The sequence below is a fragment of the Pleurodeles waltl genome, chromosome 11 (assembly GCF_031143425.1).
Source record: "Pleurodeles waltl isolate 20211129_DDA chromosome 11, aPleWal1.hap1.20221129, whole genome shotgun sequence".
In the NCBI taxonomy this organism is placed as follows: Eukaryota; Metazoa; Chordata; class Amphibia; order Caudata; family Salamandridae; genus Pleurodeles; species Pleurodeles waltl.
Window position 1 is genome coordinate 878,349,501 of NC_090450.1, and position 25,593 is coordinate 878,375,093.

The 25,593-nt window shown below is 46.6% G+C and overlaps 1 protein-coding gene across 1 annotated transcript in view; it reads right to left on the reverse strand.

The window, feature by feature from the left end:
- MYO1H (myosin IH) overlaps window positions 1-20,936 on the reverse strand; it is a 570,182-nt gene extending 549,246 nt beyond the window's left edge. Inside the window, exon 1 of the mRNA XM_069212716.1 lies at window positions 20,769-20,936. Coding sequence (XP_069068817.1) covers window positions 20,769-20,906 — 138 coding nt within the window. The 5' untranslated portion in view covers window positions 20,907-20,936. The remainder of the gene's footprint in view (window positions 1-20,768) is intronic.
- Window positions 20,937-25,593: the final 4,657 nt, after the last annotated feature.

Genomic DNA, 25,593 nt, shown 5'->3' on the forward strand with positions numbered 1-25,593 from the left:
TTAGAGGATGTAAGCTATTCTATTAAAGCCAGTTCATGGTTTAATCCTCACTGGACACATTGCTTCTACTGGGTTTCAAATGAATTGCCAACGTACCTTAGCCTAGTGATCTCCTAAAGAGGTCTACTGTTCAACAAAATCAACCTTTTATTGAAAGCTACCTCTTTCTAAGCAATCGCCAGGCAGACAGAAGTCTACACAGGAATATAATCAGTCATAGCGTTGACACTGAAGGGCAACAGATGAGCAATTGAACAGGAATACTAAGCACATGCATTTTCTTACTGCGTCGTTGTGCCTAAATGGCATCTAACCCAATTTCACATCAGTAAAGTACAGGCCAATCTTCTATGAGTTTGGACATTTTTTTTAGAAATACCAACAGCTGCTGGGCTTCCTTGGAGAGAGAGCCCCAAAAGAAAAAAATGCAAAAGGGATACTGAAGAGTAGCAACTGTAGAGGTCTGGTTTAATGATGCTATCTTGCAAATGTGGACAGATCTAATATTGATCAAGGAAATGAACTTAGGCTGTGATCAAGGCTTATTGCCGAAACGCATTGGATTTAATTTGAGTGCTGTGAATACATATTTGAACAGTATACAGAGGTGTCCTGGCCCTCTTTGGAATCAACAAATAATTTTGTGACGAATATATATATATATATATATATACGAAACAGGTTTACACTCAGCTGCTTGATACGTACATTATCATAATTTTTAGTTGTAAAGGCATGCATAATGAAGGCATTTGTGAAGTAAAAACAATTAACAGGTAAGTATAATCCCTTTCCATTTAAAAAAAAATATATGAATATAAATATTTTTAGATATACCCAAAAACCCATACCAACCCAAAACACTTATAATACTCTTGCGAATGTATGCAGATGACGCTTTGGTATATGTGCGGGATCCTCATGTGTCGGTGCCGGAGCTGCTGCAGAGAATGAAGGTATTCGGGGCTGTATCTAGTCTTAAAATCAATATGAAAAAATCACTTTTGTTCCCTCTGCGGTCTCTGGTTGGGGTTCCTCTGGCTGGGCTCCCTGGGCTGGGGTTGCGCTTGGAGATTGAGTGCTTTAGGTACCTGGGTTTCTGAATCGCTAATTCTGTTATGTGTACAATGAACAATGTTGAGCGGGTGGTTGCCGGTCTGGAGCGCTCGGTAACCTTCTGGAACAAGTTGCCCCTTTCTTTTATGTGTCGGACCGCAGTCGCAAAGATGGTGTTTTTGCCCTGGTGCCTTTAGTTGGTACAGAACTCCTTGTATCCACTGCCTGCTCAGCTTTTTCGATGCTTGGATAGCCTGTTGATCTCCCTAGTATTGGCGGGCAGGCGAAGTAGGGTGGCGCTGTCCGTCTTGCAGAATGACCTAGAGGGGGGGGACTGGCAATCCCCAACATATGATATTATTATGCAGCGCAGCTGCAGTGTGCCGCGAAATGGATGTCAGAGGCTGATAATTGGGAAAAGAGGTTGTATACTGGCATGTGAGATGGGCGGACTTTGGCGCATATTCTCATGTCTGGGGGCAGATCTGATCCCGACGCACCTTATCTAGTGAGAACTACTGCCGGGATCAGGGAGCAGATGGTTAAACAGGTGCTTTGAAGGGCTCCCTTTGACAGGGAATTAAAGATATGGGATCTGTCTCAGTTTCGGGATATAGTAAGGACAATGTCAATGGAGGCCTGGCAGTTGGGTGGTTGTGAGGTGGTCGGTGGTTTGTACCCTAATGGGGAATTTATTTCATTCCCCAATGCTCAGGAGCTCTTTGAGTTTGGCTCTGGCCAGTTTCTGCAATATGCCAAACTTGAAAGTATAACCTGCGAAATCTGGGATGGGTTCCCGATAGCCCCCAGGGCTTCTTCGGTATTGAATGGTCTTCTTAACTGGGGTGAGGATACGCACTTGGTCGCTCAGTTCTATAAGGCATTACGGGAGGATCGACCGGGTGTGATTAGCATGGGACGTAAGGCATGGAAAGTCGACTTGGGGCTGCCTATTGAGGATGTTGATTGGGATGCGGCCTTATCTTTGGTCTGAACTGTCTCCTGCAATCACAGGTTTAAACTTTTGCATTTCAGCTTTGTCCATAGAACGTATATCACTCCCAGCAAGCTAAATAAGATAGACCCAGGTTGAGGGGCTTGTTGTCCTCGATGTGGTGAGCTTAATGCTTCATTTCTGCATATGGCTTGGTCCTTTAGCATTGTTCTTGCATTCTGGCAGGAGATGGTAGCCGCGATCTCCGGGGCTACGGAGATTGAGTTGGAGGTGACTCTGTTGTCATGTCTCCTGGGGGTGGTGCGTAGGCCGCGGGGTAGAGGGGTGGTCTATAGGATGGCACAGTTAGCGTTAGTATTGGCTAAGCATAGAGTAGCGATTGGCTGGTTGAGTGTGCGGACCACTGCAACTTCTGCCTGGCTGGGAGATTTGCTGGAGGGCGGGGCGGCAGAGGAGCAACATATGCGCATGACAAGTAGTGATGAAAGGGCACTCACTGAGGAGGTTGCTTGGGACGCTCTGCTGGAAAGGTTCACTGATGAGGAGGACGTAAGTTCTGTGAGTAGCAATGGGACAGCGCAGGATGGGGACACACGATCTCCCTCTCCGCACTCTTGACGACCAAATGTGGAATTTAGCTATCTTGCTTGGTTATGTTATAAAATGTCTGGTCTCATCTGGATGTGGGACGGGGGCTTATTGGGATTTAGGATGGGACAGGGGTGCAGTTTCGTCTTCCCTGAGGATACCATGCTCTGTGCGCCCTTCACGCATCATTATATGTTTGTGACATACTGCTCTGCTGTAACCTGCATTGTGTTGAATTTATATGTATGTTTGTAATGTTTTCATTGAAAAATAAAAACAGATTAAAAATAAATAAATAATAATAATACTCTTGCGAACAAAAGTCGAGCACCCACCCTAACCCTAAAAACAGCCTTTCCCTAACATATATATATGTATATCTATGTTACGGCAAGAGCCCTGCAAAATACCTGTTTATTTTGTGGTAGTGGCATGCGTTGCTGCACCATTGGGAATGATCCAGATGCATTTTGGGTGCATTTTTTAGGATGGCACCTGGTTGCCATCAGATCCAAGTCAATGGTAATAGCATTTCCTAATTCCCCTTTTTGAGATCAGTCACAGGAAATGCTATGTACATGTGGTTAGGAAATCAGAATAGGAAATCCCTATTTACGATTTCCTATTTGTGAATCGCAAATTGCAATTTCTACTGGGTAGAAATTGCATTTTGTGACACTGCATAGGCCTTTTGCACATTAAGAAAGGGAGTTTTTCATTACTTAATGACCCGAAATTGCGAACAGTCTGTTAAGAGATGCAAATTCCTTTCGTACATATGGTCCTTATAAATTGTGTGGAACACCCTGATGTGAATGACCTTGCTTCCTGGTTCTTAATCATCTAGAAGTAAGGATAAGACTAATGGAAGAGGCAGAATAACCTCCATTTGAAAAGGTAAAAACTCTCTCACCGTTGGCCCATCTTGAGCATAAAATAATTTTGAAACCAACCTTTCAAAGGCGGCCGGTAAACTGTGAAAGTGAACACATGGTGAATTTACCTGTATGAGCGCAGCAAGCACGGTTGTTATAAGGAGGGTCCGGGGTGTTACCTTCCTAAGAATTCTTTTAGAAAGGGAGAGGGCCACACCGTGCATTTTCCAGCACAATTTCTAGAGTAAATTGGCCTAAAAACACCAATTTGTACATGCATTTCTATAGCAACACTCAAAATATTTGAGATTTCCTGGTTTGCCTAGAAAGCCTGATCTCCCATGGACTGGCCAGCGGTGCTCAGGGTCAGGATTACCCTGTGATGTGAAACTTTCGCAAAATGATTGTGTGCACTACAGAAACAAAGGATCGTGCTGCATATGTTAAGAGTTTTTTCATAGAACAATGTGTATGTTTGTCAGCATGAAGGGTGAGTAATATTGAGGATAATGGTCACATATAAAGGCCCAGTTGTTGTGTGTGTGCTCTAACAACTGCTGCAGTCAAAGCCAGTACACTTCCTTCACTTCTTACCTTCTGCAGAAAAATCGAAGACTGAGCACATCCCTATCCCTATTGAGCTAAATCCTCTGAAAGAAGATGGAGGATTTTCCAAGGAGGGGATCATTTCAGCTCTGGTCAGCTTAGGGGTGGACCTGGCTGAGTGGGTGACTCCTCCTTGTTTTTCTCACTATCTCCCCGGACTTGCCACCAAAAGTAGGTGCTGTGTCCTGAGGGTGGGCAACAGCACTAGCTGGAGTGCCCTGGGGCATTGTAACACAAAGCCTGAGCTTTTGAGGCTCACTGCTAGGTGTTACAGTTCCTGCAGGGGGAGGTGTGAAGCACCTCCACTCAGTGCAGGCTTTGTTTCTGGCCCCAGAGAGCACAAAGACTCTCACCCCAGGGGGTCAGAAAGTCGTCTCCAAGAGGCAGACTGGCACAGACCAGTCAGTACTGCACTGAAGGATTGGGTAAAATACAGGGGGCATCTCTGAGATGCCCTCTGTGTGCATTTATTAATACATTGAGCACTGGCATCACTCTGGGTTTATTATTCTGAGAGGTTTGATACCAAACTTCCCAGTGTTCAGTGTACCCATTATGGAACTGTGGAGTTCGTTTTGACAAACTCCCAAACCATATATTTATTATGGCCACACTGTACTTAAAATGTCTAAGAATAGACTTAGACACTGTAGGGGCATATTGCTCATGCAGCTATGCCCTAACCTGTGGTATAGTGCACCCTGCCTTAGGGTTTCAAGGCCTGCTAGAGGGGTGACTTACCTATGCCACAGGCAGTATTTTGTGTGCATGGCATCCTGAGAGGGATGCCATGTTGACTTTGCCTTTTTCTCCCCACCAAAACACACAATCTGCAATGGCAGTGTGCATGTGTTAGGTGAGGGGTCACTTAGTGTGGCACAACACATGCTGCAGCCCTTAGGGACCTTCCCTGGTCACAGGGCCCTTGGTACCACTGGCACCTTTTACAAGGGACTTATCTGTGTGCCAGGGGTGTGCCAATTTTGGAAACAATGGTACATTTTTAGTGAAAGAACACTGGTGCTGGAGCCTGGTTAGCAGGGTCCCAGCACACTCTCAGTCAAGTCAGCATCAATATCAGGCAAAAAGTTGGGGGGGCTAACTGCAACAAGGGGCATTTTCCTACACAGGACAGGAGACTCAGCCAAAGCTGGGAAAGTCTTCCTAGTCTGTCAGGCGAGGAAGAGTAGGGAAAACAGGCTGGTTTGTTGCAGGGCTTACTCTGCCTTACATCCTCCTGTTAAGGTCATTCCCTCTGGGGAACTGACCTACTTCCACAGTGATAGGACCCAGTCTGAATTGCTTCTTGTCTGTGTTTTTAGTGTCTTCACCCAATCTTTTTATCTTGGGGCTAGAGGTATCCACCTCTGTTAATCCTATCTTAGCCAGGGTCACCCCTAGCTTACCCAAAGAGGTTACCCACAGCTGGAGTAACCCCACCATGACCAACAGGGTTAGAGGGCCTAACTTGCTATTTGGCATGGGTTCAGACCACCATGCCAAGGACAATGCAGCCATAAAGGCTAACACCAGCCGAGGCCACTAACAGCTGTCAGTGCCCAGAACCACACCTTTAGCTCTTCAACAAGGGAAGGGGCTAAGTTACAGGCTTCTTTGGGTTCAGGGTGCCTGTCTGCTGTGGTAGAGTAGGGGGTTGCTACTTCTTATAGTGAACACTCTTCTTCCACTCTTTCTCATGTTAGCTGAGGAGCCACCCACTCATGCTTAACAGTTGCCTGACTAGTCAGGACTTCTTGTGGGTCAGGTTAGACCTTACCAATGCCATCTTTGGAGTTCTCTCTTACTGGAGCAGAAACTCCTTGGTTTACTGGAACCTTGGCTAAAGGGTGTCCACCTTTCCTGTACTGTTTCTCCTCTTTTTCTTCTGGGGCCTACTTGCAGTTACCGCAGGGGCAGCACCCCTGGAATCCTTGAGAGAGGACTGGCACTGGACCAGTTCCTCTCTTGGGCTCTGACCAACTTCTGGGTGGTCCTTTCCAAGGAGACAATAAAGGGGGAGGTCTGTACTGACTACCACCCTTCTCCAGCTGAAAGTCCCACCCACTTCTAGGGGCACTGAAGCCACAGGCCTATTAGTGACCTTGTCTGGGGTAACCCTTACTCTGGCACTCTCAACTGGGATATACTGGTTTGAGAGCACCAGCCTGTCATGCACAACAGTGTGACTGGCACAAGTATCTCTCAGGGCAGTGGCTGGAATTCCATTCACCAGTAGGTGGTGTAAGTGTCTAGGAAACTCCAACTCACCTGTTGGGCCCTTTCTACAGTTGAAGGCTATGAGGACCTCCTCATCTGAGGAGTCATCCTCAATAGCTACACTGGTCCCCCCTGGGGTTTTGCTAGGGGGTTTGTTTTTGGGACAAGAAATGTCCTTGGTGTGGGTCCCTGTCTGTCTACAGTTGTGGCACCATGCCTTACCGGCATCCCAGTTCTTATCCTGGTACCCACTTTTGTTTTGAGATGTGTCTTGGAACCACCCACCTGGACAGGTTTTAGGGGGCCTACAGAGGACTCATTTTCTTTACTTCTAAGAGTGTCACCCACTTTCTCCTGGGGAGGCTTGGTAATCCTTCTTTTGGTCACCCCAGTAGAAGTTTTGGTTACCCTAGTCTTGACCCAGTGGTCTGCCTTCTTTCCCAATTCTTGGGGAGAAATTGGACCTAGGTCTACCAGATATTGATGCATCTTTTCATTGAAGCAGTTACTTAAAATGTGTTCTTTCATAAACAAATTATAAAGCCCATCATAGTCATGCACTTCATTTCCAGTTACCCAACCATCCAGTGTTTTCACTGAGTAGTCTACAAAATCAACCCAGGTTTGGCTTGAGGTTTTGTGAGCCCCCCTGAACCTAATTCTATACTCCTCAGTGGTGAATCCAAAGCCCTCAATCAGGGTTGCCTTCATGAGGTCATAGGATTCAGCATCTGCACCAGTGAGTGTGAGAAGCCTATCCCTACACTTACCAGTAAACAGTTCCCAAAGGAGAGCTCCCCAATGAGACTTTTTTAATCTTCTGGTTCCACAGGCCCTCTCAAAGGCTATGAACCACTTGGTGATGTCATCACCATCCTCATATTTGGGGACAATCCCTTTAGGGATTTTAGGGGTGTCAGAATACTCTCTGTCCCTAGTTATTTTTTTGCTGCCACCATTTATAGGTTCTAAAGCCATTTCTTTTCTCTCCCTTTCTATAGCCAGGAGCAGTTTCTCCAAAGCTAATCTTTTGGTCATCCTTGCTAAAAGGATGTCCTCCTCATTGAGGCTGCCCTCAATGTTCACAGAGGAACTGGACTCCACTGTGGAAGAACCAGAATCGCTGAGTCTGATTTGTGGAGACAGGGGTCTTGGAACCCTGGTCTTCCTAGTTAGGGTGGGGTGGGGAAGTTCTTCCTCCAGATCCCCAACTTCTTCCCCATCTGAGGGGAGGTCTTCCCCTTCAGTAGGGTGGTCCCTTCTGTACTCTGCCAAGAGCTCCTGGATCTAGACCTTGGTAAGGTTGGAACCAGCTGTATTTTTTCTTAACTTACAAAGGGACTTTAGCTCTGTCATTCCTAGATGTAGGTAAGGGGTGAGGTTGAGTTCCATCACCATCTCCTCTGAGTTAATCATTATGGTGGTCATTCCGACTCTGGCGGGCGGCGGTTGCCGCCCGCCAGGCGGGAACCGCCATTTGGCCGCTACGCGGTCAAAAGACCGCTGCCGGCATTCCAACCTTCCCGCTGGGCCGGCGGGCGCTAACCATGTTAGTGCCCGCCGGCCCAGCGGGAAGGAGGCCTGCAACACTGAAGCCAGCTCCGAATGGAGCCGGCGGTGTTGCGGGCGTGCGACGGGTGCAGTTGCACCCGTCGCGCTTTCAACTGTCTGCTGGGGCCCTGTTAGGGGGCCCCTGCACTGCCCATGCCAGTGGCATGGGCAGTGCAGGGCCCCCCAGGGACCCCAGGACACCCGTTCTCGCCAGCCTATGTTTTACAAAACTTTTAAACTTAAAAAGAGATGCTCGTAGGGACTTACACAAGGCCCTAGCAGGACTTTTAAAAATTTGGAAAAATAGCCAAAATTCAAAAATCAATTTTCTAATGACAATTTTGGAATTTAGTTGTGTGATCAGGTATTGGCTGAATAGTCCAGTAAATGCAAAGTCTTAAACCCCACCGCTGATCCACCAATGTAGGAAGCTGGCGATGTGTATACTATCTCAAAATGAGAGATAGTGTGCACAGAGTCCAGGGGTTCCCCAAGAGGCATGACAGAGGCAATAATAGATAATTCTAATGCTCTAGTTGTGGTAATGTGGTCGAGCAGTTAGGCTTATCAGAGGGTAGTGTTAAGCATTTGTTGTACACACACAAGCAACAAATGAGAACACACACTCAATGACTTAACTCCAGGCCAATAGGTTTTTATATAGAAAAATATTATTTTCTTAATTCATTTTAGAACCACGAGATTCAAATTGCAGGTAAGTACATTATATGTAAAGTACTTTGCATAGATATAGATAGGACTTTGAATCAAAACAGTAATGTACACAGTTTGGCATAAAATGGCAATAAGCTATTTTAAAAGTGGACACTGCAAAATTCAACAGTTCCTGGGGGAGGTAAGTACAGTTAGGTTGATGTAGTAAGTAAAGCACTTACAAGTTCAGTCTCCAGGGCATAGATAGCCCACCGTTGGGGGTTCAAGTCACCCCCAAACACCCAGCACCAGCAACACAGGGCCAGTCAGGTGCAGAGGTCAAAGAGGATCCCAAATAACATAGGTGCCTACAGAGACGTGGGTGCCCCAGTTCTAGTCTGCTGGCAGGTAAGTACCTGCGTCCTCGGGAAGCAGAAATGGGGGGGTTTAGTAGAGCACTGGGGGGGTCCCAAGTAGGCACACAAAGCACACCCTCAGTGCCACAGGGGCAGCTGGGTGCAGAGGGCAAACAGGGATTCAGGTTTGAAATAGATTTCAATGGAGGGACCCGGGAGTCACTCAGACGTTGCAGGCAGGTCACAAGGGGGGCTTCTCGGGCCAGCCACCACCTGGGCAAAGGTGAGGGCCGCCTGCTGGTCACTGCAGCACCAGTGGTCGGATCTTCACGAGCCTGGGGGCTGCGGGTGCAGTGCTTCTTCAAGGTGTTGGATTTCTTCGTCCTGGGCAGTCGCGGCCAGGGGTGTCCTTGGGATTCCTTCTGCAGGCATCGTTCTGGGGGTGCAGAGAGGTCAGCCCAGGGTGGACACTTTGTCATAGTCTCCTGGGGATCCTCTGTGGGTCATTGGTTTCTCCGGACATGGGCCAGGAGCGTTGGGCGCAGAGTGGTGGGGACTCATGCTTCTGGAGTGAGGTGGGAGTCCCTTTAAAGATGGTTTCTTCTTGCTTGGTTGGACAGGTCTGCTGTCCACTGGAGTTCTTGATCCTTCTTAGGTGCAGGGCAGTCCTCTGAGATGGCAGAGGTCGCTGGTCCCGCAGAATGCGCTGCTGGTGTAGATTCTCTGAAGTTGGAGACAGGCCGGTAGGACTGGGGCCAAAGCAGTTGTCATCTTCCTCCTTCTCTGCGGGGCTTTTCAGCTAAGCAGTCCTTCTTCTTTGTAGGTCGGCAGGAATCTGAAATCCTGGGTTCAGGGTCGCCCCTAAATACTGAATTAGGAGTGTGTTAGGGTCAAAGGGCAGTAGCCAATGGCTACTGTCCTTAAGGGTGGCTACACCCTCCTTGTACTCCCTCCCTTTGGGGGAGGGGAGCACATCCCTATCCCTATTGAGCTAAATCCTCCAAAACAAGATGGAGGATTTTCCAAGGAGGGGGTCCCTTCAGCTCTGGTCACCTTAGGGGTGGACCTGAATGAGGGTGTGACTCCTCCTTGTTTTTCTCATTATCTCCCCGGACATGCCACCAAAAGTGTCCGGGGAGCAGGCATCTCCACTACCTGGAGTGCCCTGGGGCATTGTAACACAAAGCCTGAGCCTTTGAGGCTCACTGCTAGGTGTTACGGTTCCTGCAGGGGGAGGTGTGAAGGCCCTCCACTCAGTGCAGGCTTTGTTTCTGGTCCCAGAGAGCACAAAGGCTCTCACCCCAGGGCGTCAGAAACTTGTCTCTCAGTGGCAGGCTGGCACAGACCAGTCAGTACTGCACTGAAGGATTGGGTAAAATACAGGGGGCATCTCTAAGATGCCCTCTGTGGGCATTTTTAAATAAATCCAGCACTGGCATCAGTGTGGGTTTATTGTTCTGAGAAGTTTGATACCAAACTTCCCAGTGTTCAGTGTAGCCATTATGGAACTGTGGAGCTCGTTTTGACAGACTCCCAGACCATATATTTAATATGGCCACACTGTACTTACAATGTCTAAGACTAGACTTAGACACTGTAGGGGCATATTGTGCATGCAGCTATGCCCTAACCTGTTGTATAGTGCACCCTGCCTTAGGGCTTTAAGGCCTGCTAGAGGGGTGACTTACCTATGCCACCGATAGTATTTTGTATGCATAGCATCCTGAGGGGGATGCCATGTCGACTTTGCCTTTTTCTCCCCACCAACACACACAATCTGCAATGGCAGTGTGCATGTGTTAGGCAATTGGTCCCTTAGGGTGGCACAACACATGCTGCAGCCCTTAGGGACCTTCCCTGGTCACAGGGACCTTGGTATCACTGGTACCTTTTACAAGGGACTTATCTGTGTGCCAGGGGTGTGCCAATTGTAGAAACAATGGTACATTTTTAGGGAAAGAACACTGGTGCTGGGGCCTGGTTAGCAGGGTCACAGCACACTCTCAGTCAAGTCAGCATCCATATCAGGCACAAAGTGTGGGGGGGGGTGTAACTGCAACAAGGAGCTATGGGCCAGATGTAGTAATTTCCGATTTTGCGAATCGGAAATTGCGATTCGGTGCGACTCGCAATTTCCGATTCGCAAAATCGGATGCAGTACGGTGTCTCAGACACCGACTGCGAGTCGCTATGGGGTCGCAAAGAACCACCTCATTAATATTAATGAGGTGGGTCGCATTTTGCGACCCCATAGCGAGTCCCTGCACTCACAGGGATGGTGGCCTGCTGAAGTCAGCAGACCTCCATGTCTGTGACTGCTTTTTAAATAGCAGTTTTTTTTTTATTTTGCAGCCCGTTTTCCTTAAAGGAAAACGAGTTGCAAAATAAACAAAATAACAAAACCTTTTGGTTTCGGTTTTTCAGAGTAGGCACTGGTCCATTGGACCACTGCCTGCTCTGAAAAACCCTTATTGGCAACATTCACAAAGGGGAAGGGGTCCCATGGGGACCCCTTCCCTTTTGCGAATGGGTTACCACCAGTGTGACACTGGTGATAACTGCGAATTGCTTTGCGACCGCATTCGCGGTCACAAAGCTATTTAGCATAGCGATGCGAGTCGCAAATAGGAAGGGAACACCCCTTTCTATTTGCGAGTCGCATTCACAATTTGCGAGTCAGTACCGACTCGCAAATTGTGAATATGCATCGCAAAAGGCTTTTTGCATGGTGCAAACTGTGATTTTAGCAGTTCTATCTTATTCTACATCTGGCCCTATTTTCCTACACAATATAAATGCCATCTTAGTTGGGTTTGAGTCATTGCAGAATCGCCTCAAGGTTGCTATACAAATTGGAGCATTACTGAGCGAAATAACCATCTTTCCCTAAAAGACAGAGCTCATTTGCATTCACTTTTAAATATAACAGAATGTCTCTTTATGCAAATAAACTGTATACTTGAGAGTATTTCCTGAGCTAACGATAACACTGTTATATAATTTTCATGTCCATGCCTCGGTCTAAGTTCAGTTTCTCGGATGCTCTGGTACCGCTACTTTCTGGGACAGACCAGTGCTGATTTAAATGGCGTGCAGGCCCCTGTCATTGTTTCTTATTAGCACCTCAGCATTGGTTGATTCCAAACGAAGGAGGGGGTGTTCCCCTTTGAGTAAAGAAGCCCTACGCTGCATCATCCTTGTGAGATGGCAGTTATCACATTTTTGTGCCTCGTGCGTTTCCCAGAGGTACTACGCTACTCCACTTTCACAAACGTGCTGACAACTAATGGAGCTGTAAACGTGTCTCTAGTCACACTCAGTCGCCAGGGACTTGAAGGGAGAGCGGACAGGAATACGGAGAGGGAAATGTGAGGAGGGCTCGGGGGGGAAGTGGACAGAGAACAGTGAGGGATTGGGAATAATAAAAACCTAAAGGGAATAGTCAAAGGGTCTCAAATAAGGTTTGACAAAAAGGAGTGAAGGATGAGTGTTCGAGGGGCAAGTGGGGAGAGTCCAGGGAGACATGACTTTCCACTTTGGATCATGTTTGGAAAAGACAGTTCCCGGCACAATAAGGTATTGCATCGCCCTCACCTGCGTCACACATGAGAGTTAATTTCGTAGCTGGAAAGAAAGCAGAGAGCATGAAGATTGTGATTAAAACCTCACAGCCCCAGCTCACGAAGAATCCTCGAAGCTGGTCCCACCACCACAGCTTCTCGTTATCCGGCTCAGTGGCGCTCATTTTAGCCCTCTTGGGAGAAAGAACGTCTGAGTTAGTCCTGAAGCAATTGGAATTGTGGCCTGATGGATTCATGCAGTGCTCTGCAGCTGATTCTTCAATCCGCTGAGTTACTCTACAAGAAAAGCAAGGAAAATCGTGTGTGCTGGTGAGGCCTCTTTTCACCACTTTTGGAAGACCTTGTTTATTGCACAACACACGATTGTGTTTATATTTATGAAGATATTGCCTGATTTAAGATGTAGCTGGTGCCTGCAGCACTACATAAGCATCTTCTTAGCAGACAATCACAATGGGACCACTTATAACATTTTTTCGAGTAGAAAAAAATGTGCTGAAAGATTTGATGTAAAAAAAACTCCTCTCAGAATAGTGACTCCCAAATCACTGCAGTCCATGAAGGAGCATCTATTTTTAACACAGGTCTGGCTTGAAAGAAGGAGCGGAGGAAGTTCGCTGAGCCATAGAGTGAAGGAGAATGGGACAAAATAAATATCCGTGAGACCTGGATTTAAACGTATGGTTTATAGGTAACACCCCTCTGAAAGGCACAGGTGTGCAAGACGCCGCATGGAGTATGTGTCTGGGTGGGAGTGGAAGTCAAGCACTGACCTGTCCTCAAACCTGACAATGCAGCAAAGTGACTCTTGATGCTGAAACGTCTGAGTTCCGAACCCATGTGTGGGTTATGTGTATGAAAAAAATAAAAATACTGGAAATTTTAAATGGTTGAACTCTTGATGGGCGAGGTTCATATTGAGAGCCTATGCACACCTGAAGTTCTCCACAGATCTAAAGACAAGTACAGTTTAAACGCTGCCAACTGAACAAGTAAAAGGTATGACAAGTACTTTGTCATTCTAGAGCGCAAGGCTAAGGTATGCTAATCACTACATATCTGGGGTCACAAATGACCTTGATTTTTAGGGTCGAGCCTGCGTTGCATGCGGTCGCGCATGCATATCCCATCGAGACGCTTTAGTTCTTAGAAAAGGGCTCGGAGCCCTGTCGACGTCACGTCAGTGTCTTTCATTGGTTCGTGGGCTTGCCTAGTAAAATCTGCTTGCTTCCATTAGTGGAAGGCATGCATACGTCATACCTTTTACGGTGGCTAGCCCTCCTCGAGCACAGCGACCAAGTACAGAAAACATGCGAGGCTCTCTGTTTTCTGTCGGATCGTGGACTACTTTTTCTCTATTTTCCTAGCGCGATTTTGCTTGGCAGAAGTCGAGCGCTTTACACAGTTAATTTCACTTTTTCGTGTTACGTACATAAACGCACTTTTGCCGATAGATGAAAGGTCGGGTTAGGAGTTTACAACGCGATCAGCTCTAACATGAGCAAACGCGAGACCCGTTGCATTGCAAATGCTTGTTTATCTTTCAGTCACTTTAGATTTGGTCTGATGCAAATGACTTCCCTTCCCATAGAGTAGGCTACAGGCCGAGGGAGAGAAGAGTTGAGCGTGTTGTCGAGTGCATAGCGTCACACTGCTGAACGAGACACATCCTATATAATAGCAGCCGGCTCCACCAATCCTCAGAACTTCATAAATATGAGTACACTGCAATGCGATATAGTTTAATCCTGGTGGACCAAACAGGACCTGTACAATTCACAGCCCACAGTGTCCTATTCAGATACCTAACAGCCATCACAGCAGCCTCCACTTCACTGTTTTTAGGGTTCAGCCTGTGACAGCCTGCGCTAGCGCATGTGTATCACTAGGGAGACACTGTTGTAGTTAGAAAAACAATATGCCCCACTCCAGTTTGCCCCACTTAAATCCAAAATATCTGCCCCACTCCAATCTGTCCTACTCCAATCCAAAACAATCTGCCTAACTCCATTCCAAAACAGTATGCCCCACTTCAATCCAAAACAATATGCCCGCCCCATTCTGCCCCACTAAAATCCCAAAAAATCTGCTGCACTACAATCCAAAACAATCTGCCCCACTCCAGTCTGTCCCAGTACAAACCAAAACAATCTGCCCCAATCCAATCTGCCCCACTCTAATCCAAAACAATCTGTCTCCCCAATCCAAAACAAACTGCCCCAATCCAATCTGCCCCACTCTAATCCAAAACAATCTGTCCCACTCTAATCTAAAACAATCTGACCCATTCATATCTGCCACACTCTAATCCAAATCAGTCTGCCCCAGTCCAATCTGAAACAATCTGCCCCACTCCAATCCTCCCACTCCAATCCAATCTGCCCTACTCCAATCTAATCTACTACACTCCAGTCCAGTCCACCCCGATCCACCACACTCCGCCTCACTCCAACCCACCCCACTCGAATCCAAACCAATCTGCCCCATTACAATCCAAAACAATCTGCCTCACTCCAATACAAAACAATCTGCCCCACTCGAATCCAAAACAATCTTCCCCAATCCAATCTGCCCCACTCTAATCCAAAAACAATCTGCCCCACTCTAATCTAAAACAATCTGCCCCACTCCTATCTGCCACACTCAAATCTAAAACAATCTGCCTCACTCCAATACAAAACAATCTGCCCCACTACAATCTGGCACACTCCAATCCAAAACAATATGCCCTACTCAATTCCGAAACAGTCTGTCCCACTTCAATCCAGAACAATTTGCCCCACTTCAATCCAAAATAATATACCCCACTCCATTCTGCCCCACTACAATCCAAAACACCTGCCACACTACAATCCAAAAAAACTGCCCCACTGCAATCCAAAATAATGTGCCCCACTCCAATCTGTCCCAGTACCCACCAAAACAATCTGCCCCATTCAAATCCAAAACAATGTGCCCCACTCCAATATGCCCCACTTCAAACCAAAACAATCTGGCCATTCCAATCCAAAGCAATGTGCCCCACTCCAATCCAAAACAATCAGCCCCACTCCAATCCAAAACAATCGCCCCCTCCAATCAAAAAACAATCTGCCCACTCAAATCCAAAACAATCTACCCTACTTCAATCCAAAACAATCTGCCCCATTCCAATCCAAAACAATCTGTCCCACTCCAGTCCATTATTACATGTCCTGCTCCAGTCTGCCACACTCCAATCTAAAACAATCTGCCTCAAACCAATCTGCACCACTCCAATCCAAAACAATCGGTCACACTCCAATCCAAAACAATGAGCCCCATTCCAATCCGCTTCACTGCAATCCAAAACAATCTTCCCCACTTCAGTCCATAATAACCTTATCCACTCCAGTCAGCCCCACTCCAATCCAAAACAATATGCCCCAACCCAATCTGCACCACTCCAATCCAAAACAATCTTTCACACTCCATTCCAAAACAATCTGCCCAATACAATCTGCTCCACTCCAATCCAAAACAAACTTCCACACTCCAATCCAAAACAATATGTCCCACTCCAATCCAAAAACATCTGTCCCACTCCAAGCAAAATAAATTGCTCCACTCCAATACAAAAAGTCTGCCACACTGTAATCCAAAACAATCTGCCCCTCTCCAGTCTGCCCCACCCCAGACTGCCCAGATCCATTCCACTCCACCTCACCCTTTTCCAATTCACCCACTCCATCCCAATTCAACCCACTCCAAACCAATTCACCCCACCCCAACCCCCCACAGTCCACCCCAAACCAACCCAATTCACCCCACTCCCGACCAATCCAATCTACCCCACTCCGATTCAATCCAATCTACCCCACTCCAATTCACCCCAATCCACCCACTCCAGTCCACCTACTCCAGTCCAACCCACCCTTCTCCAGTCCAACCCATCCTACTCCAATCCAACCCATCCCACTCCAAACCACCACATCCCAATCCAACCGACCCCATTCCAATCCAACCCATTCCAATCCAACCCACCCCACTCCAGTTCAACCCATCCCATCCCAATCCAATCTAATCGAGTCCACCCACTACAATCCACACAGCCCATCCCACTCCAATGTAATCCACATTAATCCACCCCAGTCCAATCCAGTTCACCTTAATCCACCCCACTCCAATCCAGTTGACCCCACACCACCTTAATCCACCCCACCCCACTCCAATCCAATCCACTCCACACCAATCAAATCCACTGCACATCACACCAATGTAATCCACCCCACTCCAGTCCGATTCATCCCACTCCAGTCCAATCCACTCCACCCTACCCCACTCCAATCCAATGCACCCACCCACCCAATCTAATCCACTCCACCCCACCCCAATCCACCTCAATCCAATCCACCCCACTCAATCCAATCCACCTCACTCCATTCTTCTCCACCCCACTCCAGTCCACCCCACTCCAATCCAATTCACCAGACTCAATCCATCTCACCCAACTCCAATCTAATCCACCCACCCTACCTCAATTAATTGCACCTCACTCCAATTCATCCTACCACACCCTAATCTAATTCAACTCACCCCACCCCAATCAAATCCACCCCACTCCAATCCACCCCATTCAGTGCACCCAAACAATTTCAATCCACTCTAATCCACTCCACCCCACCCAACTCTACACCACTACATTCCCTCTCACCACTCTACTCCACCCCACTCTAATGCAATCCTACCCACTCTACTCCAATCCACCTCACTCTACACCAATCGAGCCCACTGCACACCACTTCACTCTACTCCAATGCACCACACTCTTCCCTAATCCACCCCTATCCAATCCACACCACCACAATTCAGCCCACCCCACTCTAATCCAATCCACTACACTCCAGTCCATCCCACTCCAATTCAATTCACCTTAACCCACCCCACTCCTGTCCAATCCACTCCAATCCACCTAACTCCAACCCACCTTAATCCAACCCACATCAATCCATCCCACACCAATCCAATCCATCACACACCATTCAAACCCACCCTAATTCAGTCCACTCCTGTCGATCCAGTCAACCAAACTCCAGTCTCCCCACTCCAATCCAATTCACCCCACTCCAGTCCAATTTACCACAATACACCATACTCATACCCAGTCCACTCCATTTCAATGCAACCCACTCCAAAAAAAAAAACAATTCTACTCCAATACACCCCACCTTACCCCACCACACTCCGATCCAGTCTACTTCAATCCAGTTCACCCCACCCCAATCCAATCCACCCCAATCCAATCCAATCCATCTCAATCCAACCCAACCCACTCAATTCATTTCACCACACTCCAATCCACCTCACCTCAGTGCAATCCACCCCACCCCAGATAAAGGGCAATTCTCAGAGTTCAGGATTCTTTCTCTACAAGCAGAAAAAATAACAAAGTATAACTATTTGTACTCTATTGTGCGATTGTTTTGCAAGCTGTTTCTACTATATTTTAAAGAAGTTGACTGTCTACCTCACTTATCTGAATTCTACTGTGTAGAAAGTTGAATTATAAACGGTTTAATTAGTCCAGTTTAGCTTTTAACGCTGTTCCGCCCCAAAAAAGAGACTTGAAAAGTTTGCTTTGAGTAGGCTACGTTATATTATAATATATTCTTAACCGAGTTTTATCTTAGAGATATATGTGCTTGTGAGATCGGAAATGTATGAAAGTGAATTAGCTAGAGAATTTATTGGAAAAGCCGAACCAGATGTCCATCTTAGTGCCCAAGGACAAGACAAGCCAATAAAAAAAATAAGTTATCACAATGTCTGATTACTATCACTGGCCCTGCTGTAAAATAACTCCCTACTGCCATTCACAAATAATCTTACACAGTTACTTCTGCCGACCCCATCCACATATATTTTCACTCATATCCTCACCCATTTACCTCTACGGAACCAAACACATGGTCTACGTGTTTTGTTCTTTACCACTTTTTAGGTGGAGCGTAGCATTCAACGTGTTGTATGCTTTTAAGTATGCTTACAATATGGGTTCAAGCAAATTCAAGCGATTTCATTTGTTGGTTCCAATGTCCTTAAAAATCCTTGCTTGCTACGGGCCACTTCTGTCTCTTTGTTCTGCCTTTTTCTCTTTGGGAGCAGCACAAAGTACTGCAGAATTACGCTATGTCCTGTTTATTTCTTCTGTAAGGGACTTTTTTTCAGTATTTGCCTAGTTTGTCCTATACTGTGGGTGTGTGTTCAGTCCCTCCTCCCCACCAGCTCCCTCTGTAAACATAAACCAACATCAGAGGGGGGCTTTTCTTGGGCCAGCTCGCCCTTGCTCTCTTTCTCTTGTTATTTTCAGTCTGTGTGGCAAGAAATGTCCAGTCAGTAATTTACAATGCTCAGAGCTCTAACTCGAGCAAACACAAGACCATTGCATTCTAAATGTGTTTTTTTTGTTTCCTGTCTCGGCCTGCTATTTACAGTTGCAGCATGTGTATACACATTTCAATAATATATTTTTTGAGCCCCACAGCTTTTTTTTTAGAAGCGCGGCACACGCGCTTGAGGTTTCATTTTAATTGTTTCCTGCCTCAGCTCGCCATTTACAGTTGCAGCATGTGTATACAAACCTTTATTATATGTTTTTTGAGCCCACACAGCTTTTATTTTAGTGGTGCCGCACACGTGCCTCAGGTTTCACATGAATGCAAAGCATTAAAGTAAACCCATTGTTTAATTTTATTTGTTGCCACTTTCATTTTATTAATTACTCTAGAGATGACGCTAAGACTCGAACTCAGTTCCCCAGCCCCGAAGTCGGCAGCTCTGGATGTTACGCCACATCGCTAACTAAGCTCGTCTGACGCTTTCCTTTAACAGGCTACATGCTATGTGAGACAGCTTTACGTTGTGCGGATGCATGTCTAGCAAATAGCTTTCTTCATATCTCCTCCCTGGCTGGAGTGCATGTTTTTTTTTATTCGATCAGTGTGCCAGAAAGCGGTAGCAGCATTGAAGAGGCATGTGACTTGCCGCTTCCTTGTTGAACTAAGTTTGGGTTGGACTGTTCCATTGGTAGCAATTTGTGTTGCATTTAATTTACAGGCCCCAGTCGCAACTAGTGCCAGGTTACTGGTGTTATGTAAGTAAACTAAATATGCCAATTGGGTATAGGTCAATATTACCATGTTTAGAGGAGAGAGCACAAGCACTTTAGGACTTGTTAGTAGTGGTAATGTGTGCAGAGTTCTAATACCAGCAAAGACGAGGTCAGCAAAAGTGGAGGAAGAAGGCAAAAAATTAGGGGAAACCCACGCTAAAGCTGACAGGTCTAACACAAGTCCACTGCAGGCTGGGCTTACACCTTAAACCCATTTGACCTGGGTATCCAAAAACGTCCTCTCTGATATTTGGTTTAAATAGCTGATCACCAGCCTAAGATTAATGATTGCAACCAATAATCAAATGCCTATCCATATCATTTGTGACACACTTAGACAGATCTTCCTTTGTATCATGCAGCACTTTGCATTGTAGGAATTATACTTTTTTTTCCACTATGAGCGGTATGTCCCATATTGAAAGTTGTGATTGCTCAAAAAGCCAGGGCGGACTTCAGTTGTATTACATCACATTTGGCCAATTAAAAAATAATGTGCCTCAACCATGCATCAAATGTTTGTGAGCATTCATCAGTTTACTTCAAGGTCCATTAGAATATGAGCAATAGTCGATCTCGTTTAATGAGCTGTCTAACCTTAATACAGGCTAAGGCCCCAATTATGAGATAAAAAAAGCTGAATATATGTGTGGAATTTAGCTACACTCAATCAGGACTGGGCCATTATTCCCACACCGAGTTGTTAGGTGCAGAATACAACTGACCTGAATTTACTGGCAATAAAATCTGGCTGTTCCAATTGGTTTGGAGAACAGCTGAATAACAGCCTGGACCTGTTCCATGGCTTATACCTAACCTCCTTCTAAGGAACGGGGAGGATAAAATCCTTACCATCCAATCTTCTCCCCTCTCTTCCTCCACCCTTCCCATCCTCCCCCTCTTCCCCTGCCTCCACCACCCCCATAAACACATTTACCACTTGGCTTACACAATTATTCCTTATTCTGTGGGGTTTAACTTGTTATAATTCTGGCTACCCAGAACTTCTGCACGTACTCCTAGCTTTTAATCGGATCTTTAGTACTGATCCCTCCTTTATCTCGAAGTCATTTATTAACAAGCTGTTCCTTTGTCTTCAGATGCACTGAGAAAATTGCAGCAGGTCCGCAGTCAACAAGGTTTGGTTTTATGGAAAAGGTCAGTATTACTCACAGCCATTAAGGAAGAGGGTAGACTTACATAGATGAGGTTCTCCTTAAAACGTTTACGTAGGTTGTCCAGAAAAGATTCATCACTGGTGAAGGAATCCAAGAGGACAAAGTCCTGAACCCCAACTCGGTCCCGGGCTGTCAGTGCCCCCTCCATGTTCAGCGGCATGTTGTCTGCTTGCACCAATTTTTCCTGCAACAGCAAGTGACAGAGAGCTTCTAAGATGCTAGTTTACCTTTCTCTGTTTACTACACATAACAGCCCCGAACATTAATAAAAAATATAGTAGATGCCTATTGGTCCATCTCACTATCAGCCTGTCCACCTTCAAGCAGTGGCTCCAAGTGTCAACTACATGTTCCCTCCGAGATTGCCCTGTAATTTTGAATTTAAAAAAAAGCAGCACTGATTCTTTTAGAGAACACAGCTGCTTTAACAAAAATTGCTTCCATTTAGGAATGCAAATACAGTGATGGTGATCTGCTCTTCTTTGCAGGCCTACATTACTGTGTTTACAGCCAAGAAAAGGGGGTCGCAAATAGTGATATGCCTAATCAATATTCATAAGTTGGTTGTTCTGCAGCCCACTGTAATAGGACCTTTTGCGATGCAACCTATTTTAGTACTTAGATAGCGATCCAAAATTAAAGAGTGGTCGCAAAAGTGGGTGCGCATTTTGCAACCTCTTTTTGTGACCAGTCTTTTCCTAAATCTGGTCCTTATTTTCATGCAGCACTTGATGCCCAATTCATGCAACGTGCAGCACTGTAATGGATATGTGCTACTACGAGCCTGATTACTGGAACTCATTTAGTCAATGATGAAAGGGTAAAATGGTTTGACTGCCACACCCTACGATTTGAGCTTTTGACCAGCTGGTTGTTTTACATTAATCCACATATCAATGCTACTAGCTTAATGGTTCGGTTCCAGGATTGTTCTTGAATTCACCATCTGACTAGCGGTGACTCCCCCTTCGTCTTTGAGTCTGAGTTCCATCACTTGAATTTAGCAACGTGGTTTCTTGGGGCTATTGTAGACAACACTGTATAACGAAGCATGGCACTATAATTAATACCCAGGCTCTATAGCAATGTCTTTCATTGGCCCATGGTTAGATCTGCTGCCAATCCATTAGTGTATCACAGTTAAATTAGATTCATCTCTGCGGATCAACGCAAAAAATATTTTACGGTGCAGTCTTTGCGCTATTTCATTTAATTCAAAATTAAATATGACCCCTAGTTATAGATTTAAATGCTGTTAAATGATGACATATCTGCACCGAAGATGTCACACTTGCAGTGTGACATTTTTTGAAAATGCTTTAATGTAATATAACAAATCTCTGTTCAATAAACAGGAAATGTATATTGGCAGCATCCGGAGAGTGAAATTATATAAGATAGCTAGTATTACAGGAACATTTACAGCAACGTATAACGTCATTTTTAAGTGTTCAATGTAGGAAGCTAGCCTAGTGTGTGGTGAGTACCTATAGTGTTATCACCTCATTCCAGGTCCAGGTGTACCCATAGTAGTGAAGTGTAGGCAGTGTCTAGAAGCCGGGCTCTCTAGAGGTAGCTGTGAATGAGTAGCCTAGGCTTATCTAGGAGACATGCAAAGCTCATGCAATACCTCTGTAGTCCCACATCACACACACACATGAAAGAACCACACAGTGTTACAAAAAAAAAGGTATTTTATTTTAGTGACACAAGTACCAAAATACTAGATAGGCAACTCTCCAAAAGGAGGTAAGTAAACACACTGTATATGTACAGTATCAATCAGCAATAGGCATAAAAAGCAATAGAAAACAGTGAAAAGCAATAGGCAATACTGAAGGCCTAGGGGGAGACCAAACCATATACTAAGAAAGTGGAATGTGAAGGTTGGGTCCCCACCCAAGGAAGTGGAATCTATAGAGGCGAGCTGGAGGTACTAGGAAATCCCAAAGATAAGTACCGGCGTGCCCCCCCAGTGACCAGGAGAAAAGAGGTAAGTTACTGGTTCTACCCAAACCAACCCACAGGACTTCAGAGAACGATATTGCATGACCCAGACAAGCCTGCAAGAAATCAAAGGTGGATCCTGGAAGAGAAAGACCTGGAAAAGAAGGGGACCAAGTCCAGTCCCAGTTGAAGAGTCCGATGGTGGCAGAAGCCACTACCCACCCGTCTGTGGAGGCAGGAGTTGGTCGATGGGGAGACTAAGACAGTTAGCAATGCAGCACTGAACCAGATGAAGAGTTCATGGGTGATGCAGTTGATGTCCCAAGCTGGACGAAGGATTGCAGTCAGTCTGTGTTGCGGAAAAACCACCAACAAGCCTTGGCAAAGGCAAATGTCACGGTCAGAGGACAAGTGGAGCTTCTGGGGACCAGCAAGGTCCAAGGGGGACTCAAACCATGAGGGGGAGTCCCAAGTGATCCTCCGCAGTGCAGAGAGTCCAAACAAGAAAACTGCAGTTCCCACAGAAGACCCACAGGCAAGGAGCCCAGGAGTCACAGAGAAGGCCACGCAGCACACCTGAAGAAAGGTCCCATGTTGCAGGAGAGGCACGCAGAGGGCTGTGCATCACAGGGAACAGTGCTGGGGGCTGGGGCTACATGGAGCATGAAGATCCCTTGGAGGAGATGCCAACAAGCCTTGGTAGCTGAAAGATATGTAGTTCATGGGGGAACTGTCCTGCATGGGAAGGCAAGAGCTTACTTTCACCAAAGGTGGACAGCTGGCAGAGAGAACCAAGGTCACCACTTCAGAGCACCACCACCTGTGATGCAGGATCCATGCAGCTCAGAATGAGAGGAGATCCACGCAGCCGGTTGTTGTTGCAGTTGGTGCCTGCGGACACAGGGAAGTGACTCCTTCACTCCAAGGGAGATTCCTTCTTGCTTCTTGTGCAGGCTGAAGACTTGCTGCCTTCAGAGGGTGGACAGCTGGGGAAATGTTGCAGTTGCTGGAAGGAGCAGGAGAAACAATGTTTAGGGAGAAGTCGTCGCTGTAGCTGCAGACTGTAGGTTCCTGTGGAGTCCAGTTTCGGTTCCAATGGCCATAAGTCAAAATAAACGGTGCAGAGGAGTCTTGCTGGAGTCTTGCCCGTTGAATCTGAGGACCCACCTTAGAGGAAGACCCTAAGTAGCCTTGAAAGGGAGATTGGTCACCTAGCTAGGAGTCAACTTATCAGGAGGGGGGGTCTGACGTCACATGCCTGACCTGGCCACTCAGATGCTCCCAGAGGCCTCTGCGCACCTTGGATTCAGGATGGCAGAATCAAGGGGCCATCTGGAGGAGCTCTGGGCACCACCCCTGCGGTGGCGAAGGACAGGGGAGTGGTCACTCCCCTTTCAATTGTCCGATTTCGCACCAGAGCAGGGACTGGAAGTCCCTGAACCGGTGCAGACTTGTTTATCCAAGGAGGGCACCAAATGTGCCCTTCAAAGCATACCAGTGGCTTGGGGAGGCTACCCCTTGCAAGCCATGTAACACCTATTCCCAAGGGGAGAGGGTGTTGCCTCCCTCTCCCAAAGGAAATCCTTTGTTCTGTCTTTCTGGGCTTGAGCTGTTCAAGCAGCAGGAGGGCAGAAACACGTCTGAGGGGAGGCAGCAGCTTTGGCTGCCTGGAAAACCCCAGAAAGCTGGTAGGAGCAATGCTGAGGGTCCTCTAAAGAGCCCCTTGAGTGCATTGAATCATACTTGCAATACTGGGAACAGTATAGGGGTATGATTCTGACATGTTTGATACCAAACATGCTCAGGTTCATAGTTACCATTATGTAGATGGACATAGGCAGGGACCTATGTCCAGTCCACGTGCAAAATGGTGTTCCCCGATCACGAAGTCCATGAAAATGGAGCTGGAGTTTGTAGGGGCACCTCTGCTCATTGGAGGGTGGGGCCCTCACACACAGGTACCTTCACTCTGCCCTCTGGGCTAGGAGGGCCTACCATAGGGGTGACTTACAGTGACCTGGTGCCGTGACCTGTAGTGAAAAGGGTGCATGCACCCTTTCACCCAGGCTAGAAATGGCAGGTCTGCAGATACACTTCGTATGGGCTCGCCATGGGTGGCATAATACATGCTGCAGTCCATGGGGGACCTCTGGTGCCCCAATGCCCTGGGTACCTCAGTACCAGAAACTAGGAATTATAAGGGGGCACCAGTATGCCAAATGTGGGGGTTTGTGGTCCAAGCAAGTAAGTTTAAAGGGGAGAGAGCACAATCACTGGGGTCCTAGTTAGCAGGATCCCATTGAACACAGTCAAAACATACTGACATAAGGCAGAAAGTGGGGGTAACCATGCCAGAAAGAGGATACTTTCCTACATTCAGTATCTGAATTTCCAAATTGATATTACCTTTCTATATGATGCACTTCAAGTGTTGCCGTTTTCTATCATCAAAGCAGGAGCTGGACTCTTTTTTTCTAAATTTAAACATCTGGAGCCTTGAAATGTAGTAGTGTTGGACGTGTTGGTGAGACGGAGTCTCCGCCAAGAGGAGCAGAAACCATCAATTCAAGCCAAGCCGAGACCACTGCAAGTTGTACAGCGACTGATCTGATAAAACAAAATTGTTTTCATAGGTTCATAAAGTCAGTAAACCAGAAGCACCAGATAGTTAATTAGGCAGAAAGCATTATTCACTCCGAAAATCACAGTTTGGGTTCTCAATGAAACAGCCATTGTACACGTATTCATCAACTGTCCTGTTATTAATTTATTTCCATCAGGTCACAAGTCGGACTGGACACAAGTGTAAGGAGTCCCCCAACTATTTTAGAGAGGAGGACTCAGTTTCCCTTACCCGAGTCTGTATGAGGCCCAGAAGTGTCACCTTATGCCCCAACACT